The 6,000-nt window shown below is 46.4% G+C and overlaps 1 protein-coding gene across 1 annotated transcript in view; it reads right to left on the reverse strand.

Moving 5' to 3' along the window:
• Window positions 1-4,494, reverse strand: part of ARHGAP4 (Rho GTPase activating protein 4) — a 51,955-nt gene extending 47,461 nt beyond the window's left edge. Inside the window, exon 1 of the mRNA XM_058171235.1 lies at window positions 4,021-4,494. Within this exon, the coding sequence (XP_058027218.1) occupies window positions 4,021-4,087 (67 nt within the window). The 5' untranslated portion in view covers window positions 4,088-4,494. The remainder of the gene's footprint in view (window positions 1-4,020) is intronic.
• Between the last annotated feature and the right edge of the window lie 1,506 nt (window positions 4,495-6,000).

Genomic DNA, 6,000 nt, shown 5'->3' on the forward strand with positions numbered 1-6,000 from the left:
TCAGAGGCAGAAGAGCAAATATGGCCTATATCCAGTGGTGGGATTCAGCCAGTTCGCACCACTTCGGGAGAACCGGTTGTTAACTGTCTGAGCAGTTTGGCGAACTGGTTGCTGGAAGAAATCATTAGGGCAGAGAACCGGTTGTTAAATTACTTGAATCTCACCACTGTGTCGTGTCCCATTCCTCCGCTGACGGCCGGGTCAGGGAAATCCGAATCAGGCTTGCCTCTGCAGCTCTGCCCAAAGTCCTAGCAAAGTCCTCAGAGCAGGCAGGAGACCAGTAAGTGACTTCAGCAAGATAAGTTTGACTTTGCCTGACTCAGAGACTGCCAGAAAGCAGATCCTTTATATAGGCCATGGGGTGTGGCTCCATGACTCAGCACTCATTAAGGCCTGCCCCTCCCTTCCTTCTGTTGCCTCCGCCTATCCAATCTTCTGATGCGAGGGTCACTCCAATCAGCTGTTGGTAATAAACCCTCCTCAGGCTCACATGCTGTGGAGGAGGGGGAGGGGTCTAGCTGCTCCGTTTGCCTGGACATGGAGTCAGGGCTGGGGCCGGGAGGTGCTCCTTCTTCTGCAGTTTGTCTGGGCATGGAGCCAGGACTGGGGCCGGGAGGCATACATTCCTCCGTGTTCGGGAGCAGATAAGAAGGCCCCGGCTGCTCTGAGGGCGGGCAAGACACAACACACTGCCTATATCCTTAAGGAAAGCACAGAGCCCCCAGAGGTGAAGTTATTAAAGCAGAACATTCCACAAGTGCTTCTCCCTCTGGTAGTAAAAGTACCTTTGTAATAATAAATTAAATAACCCTTCTGTTTCCTTCTACATAGCACTGAATGAATGGCCTGAAACAACCATGGGAAAACCAAGCATATCCTACATTGGATCTATCTGACATCTGGCCTAAAGCTAAACTACTTGGGTTCAAAGGGTCTGCATTTAGTGCGCCACTGGATGTATTTGTATTGCTGTGGCCACTTTTCTAAAAGGGCTAAGAAGGAGATACACAACCAGACTCAAAGCAGCACATCTAAAATGGAAAAAGTCAGCTTGTATTCAGCCACTGCCTCTAATTTCCAAGAATGTAAACTAGAAGCCGCCTTCTACCACCCCAGCTTCTCTTTAAAAAAAAAAAAAAAGAGCAGCAAAATTGCCACATTTTTAAATAAAGCAGTGGACAGCAAACACCTACTTTTTTACTTGTAAAAAATGCCTTCCTTGGAGATAAGGGCGATGTGAAAGCATTTTGCTTTGTCACTACCGTCTCCCACGTAAGAGAACTTTTGAAAATGTCAAGTGAGGTAGTAAGCCTGGAGGAACACATTGGAGATGCTCATTGGCATGTTGGAACCCATGGCCACCATACTGGCTATTCCTACCCCAGGGGCATGCCCTCTGTAACAGCAAAGCCAACATATCAGCAAAATCCACTGAACTAAGCCCCATGATGAAAGCATCCCCAAAATCTCCTCAGGGGATATTTTCCACATTCAAAAGCTCCTACTCCTTCTGAAGTAGATGAATCACCTTCTGCTTCAGGGACTAATAATAGATCAGAATAATAGAGCTGGAAGGGGCATTGGAGGTCTTCTAGTCAATCCCCACTGCTCAAATAGGAGCCTCTATAACATTTCAGACAAATAGCTCTCTAGTCTTTTTAAAAGCCTCCAATGATGGAGCACCAACAACTTCTGAAGGCAAGTTGTTCCACTGGTTAATTGTTCTCACTGTCAGGAAATTTCTCCTAAGTTCTAGGTTTCTTTTCTCCTTGCTTAGTTTCCATCCATTGCTTCTTGTCCTACGTTCTGGTGCTTTGGAAAATAGGTTCCTTGTGGCAGCCCCTCAAATATTGAAACATTGCTATGGTGTCACTCAGTCTTTTTTTTCACTAGATATACCCAGTTCCTTCAATTGCTCTTTATGTTTTAGCCTCCAGTCACCTAATCATTTTTGTTGGTTTTCTCTGCATTCTTTCCAAAATCTCAACATCATATTTGTATTGTGGTGACCTAAACTGGATGCAGTATTCCAAGTGTGATCTTACTAAGGCTTTATAAAGTGGTATTAACACTTCACATGATCTTGATTATATTCCTGTATTAACGCAGCCTAGGATTGTATTGGCTTTTTTGGCAGCAGCCACACACTGCTGGCTTATATTTAAGTGACTGTCCATTAGGACTCCAAGATCTTTGTCATAGTTACTGCCATTGGCTTCTTTTAGCAGGAACACAGGAAAAGGAAAGAAAGCATAAATTTATTTGTGTCTAAATATATTTGGGTTCTATTTCTCCTTTATGCATAGTAGCGTGTATCCAGTCTTATATGGTTTAGGAGGACTATTGTAGTGAGCAGGGTAATAGGACTTCTGGGAGAGAAAATTAAGCTTAGCAATGGGCAGGGATACCCCAACAATAAAGCAAACCTGTTTGTTTTCAGGTGCCAAGTAATCAAGGACATAGTAACGTAGTTTAATGGATGTACAGTTTTATAGCCTGTTCCCGATTTGTAATATATATATTACTTATTCAAATCAAAATATCATAAGTCAGCCCTATTGCATTTAGAGGATTTCCTGCTGAAACCCCCTGTTTAGTGGGACCCCGGGGTGTCTGCCACAAAGCCCTGCTTCAATGCCATCAATGGTGTTTTGCCACTGATAAGAAAGAGAAGTCTGCTTCACAATATAATATCCATTGAGTAATATCCTATGCAAATTGCATTAAAATGGAGCACTATCCTCTCGTACAGCTGCTCCTTACTGAAACTGAGCTTATACTCCCATGCACACACCCAGTTTTCTCAATGATGGTGATCCCCAAGTGGGGGCCCTCTTCTTTCTTCCTCAAACATCAAAATGCCTTAGAAGATTTTGTGCGTCGATTGGTTAAATTGTAGTAAAGACTGTGAACTCAGACTGCTGGACCAAAGCCTTCTGGTATTTGGTGGAAGCTTCTGTTATACACAACAAGCTGAGGCATGTTCAGAAAGATGCCATGCGCTGGGGGGTGGGGAGAGGGAGAGAAGCTGCAGATGAATGGGGCAGAGGCAGAATTATTGCTGGTTGATCAGTCACAACAGAGAGGAAGTTGAACAACCGGAACCTTGAAGAAGGGATGTTGCATTATAATCAACAGCTTTGCTGTACAAGGGTGTCTTCAGATGGGAAGTGGAAATGAATATTTTACAGAGAAGAGAGAGGTTGCTGGGAATCAAGACTCCAGAGTTCTTTTCTTTTCCTGTCAATCTGGCTTATTTCTTTTTTTCATTAAGGAGCCTCACATTATGTCTTGAACCAATAGCCACACATATTTTATCTGTGAGAGCATGTTCATGTCCATGCTCCTGGAACATTTAAAAAAAAAAAAAAACCAGTATCCTAGCTTTTGCTTCGTTTTTTACCACCTCTAGCAATATTATTATCTGGGTTGAAAAATCTGGGTCACATTTTTCTAGGTTTCAGGGGCGGGGAGGGGTGGTGGGACAACGCATTGGTCTGCCAGCAATAAAAACGCAGCCGCAATGGATCCCCGCAAGGAGGATGATCTTTGACAAGGCAGTCACCCCAGCGGGAAGGGGGCTCCTGGCTCCAGCATAGGTTGCCCTGAATCACCCAGGCCTACATGCTCACAAGCGAGGGAGAGCGAGAGGGCCACCACGCCGTTGTCACTGCGGTTACCACCTGCAAAAGCAGGAAGACGTCCAGCTCCGGTGGGCCGCTTCTGCCGCCCCCTCCCCCGCTCCCCACTCCCTGGCTACGATAGCGCAGTGGCGCTCCCGAAGCACGCCCTCCACCCCACCCCCCCGGTACCCGTGCACACAGTGCACCCCTATCCCCTCATACGCAGCCCCGCCCCTTTCGGTCGCTGCATGCAACTGAGCAGCCCCCCACTTCTCCCTCCGGTCCCCGTGTTCTTGACTCTCCAGCTCGTGCAGCCCCACCCACCCCAGCAGCAGCCCCACCGCGACCCCCACTGGGCGCCGCCGCCGCCGCCGTCCCCCCACAACCCCGAGCTCACCTTTCACTTGGGTCTCGTATTCGGCCAGGCTGCCTCGCTCGCGGCGCGCTTTCCCCGGCGCGTTCATCTCGACCGGCTGTAGCAGGGCGCAGCAGGGCCGCCGCCGCTCGCCTGCAAGATGCGCACGGGAGATGCGGCGCGGTGTGCCGCGCTCCTGGGCGAGGCACCGCCCCCTTCCCTTCTGGTTGCCTTCCCCACAGGAGAAGCTGGAGCTGGAGCGGCGGGATTAACCCCCTGCCTTCCGGCTTCCCCTCCTCTCCTCTCCGTGCCAGCCACTATCAACCCCCCGGTGCCAGGCGCTATAGTCCAGGGTAGGAGCCAAAGGCTTTGTGTCACTCTCTCCAGCGCTCGGACTGCACAGAAATCAACAGCAACCGAAGAAACGCCAGCGGCGACTGTTGCACCACCAGATTGCATCCTCCTCTGCGAATTGCGTTGGAGTAACTACAGTACATCACCACCTCCTTCTCCTGCGTCGCCCATTTCCAAGCAAATAGGATGGTCATCGTGAGTTGCCGCTGCGAAATTACACCTTTCCCCTTCATCGCTTATTTTTCAAAGAAATAACAGTACATTAGTCATATGGAGTTGGCCCTGAGGGCTGTAACTTGGGATAAAGCCACATGTGCAGTGGAAGATCTTTGGTGCTTCATGTTGCAAGAGAATGGGCACAGAGGATTGTACCTACAAGAGTGAGCAAAACTGTTGTGCTTGTATCAGTGCACTGACCAAACAGGAGGAGTAACAGGAAAAGCATGAGAAACCTATCTAGGAAATCTACTGCTGCCCTTAAATATAATTAACGGTGCTAATTAGAGCATCATGCCAAGACCAGGTATTTGATTTGTGGCTTAGTACATGGTATGAAAACCATCTGTTATGGCTCTGCGCTATTTGTGAACCAGGCCACCATGGCTTGCTCCATAAATCATAGTGTATAAATCTTAGCTTCTGATGAAATTAAGGCTCAAAGTTATTGCATTTGGTTAAATTTTGTCTTCCCAGGGGAAGGGGAAATAAACCACTTTAAAACCAGTGTCAAAATAGAATAAGAAAGATTCCTTTTTTCACACACACTTTTCTCCTTCCTTTGATTCAAGCTGCATAAATGATTAAATATCTCCAGAAATCCTTTCACGGAAGGCCTTTGTGGCATAGATTAGAGTGCTGAATGGAGCTGGAGCTGGAAATCCTTTAAATAAACCCATTTCATTGTATTGGAAGATACTCTTTTCTCTCCTGGAAGATCATTTCTCTCCTGGAAAATAAAAGGAATGGGAAGCACATAAGGTCTTTTGCCTCAGGCAACAAAATTTCTCCAGCCAACTGAAGGCAGAAGTATTTAACTGAAGTAGATTATCATTAGGCCAGAGACTGACATCCTGGTGCTCTTGGCCAACATGTGCCTGTAGATACTATCTTGGCATATATCCAGCAATCTCACTCACCTAATTTTTGATAGGCTCCTTGAATCATAAATAAATGAAATGGCAGAATGCCAGACCTCAAATTCATTTTCATTTCTAAGAACATCTCTGGGACTCACGTGGGCCTCAAAGGCAATTGGTTAAAATGAGTCATGGCTGCAGCCTTTTTTCAAATTTGCCGATATGTGCACGGGTGACAGAAGGCACCTGGGAGCCAGGAAGTTAATTTGGGGTACATCAGTCTTCTGTGACTGGTCATCGGTACCACATCAGAAAAAAGGACATTTTCCCTCAGCATTTTATGAAAATAGTCGCAAGAGGGTCTCCTAATTCCAACTGTGGCCCACTGTGGCCCCCAAGATTACCTGTTCTTCATTTAATAAGCATATTTTGCGTTACTCCAATGGAAGATGGGACAAACAAAAAAGGTCAGGGGATGAATTCTTGTTTATGAAACCATAAAGTTCATTGTATTTAGAAATATTTCTGCATTCACCAAAATACATGTTCTGATCAAAATAGAAAATAGAAGTAATAAACTAAATACAGTAAA

The sequence above is a fragment of the Ahaetulla prasina genome, chromosome 2 (genome assembly GCF_028640845.1).
Source record: "Ahaetulla prasina isolate Xishuangbanna chromosome 2, ASM2864084v1, whole genome shotgun sequence".
Lineage (NCBI taxonomy): Eukaryota > Metazoa > Chordata > Lepidosauria > Squamata > Colubridae > Ahaetulla > Ahaetulla prasina.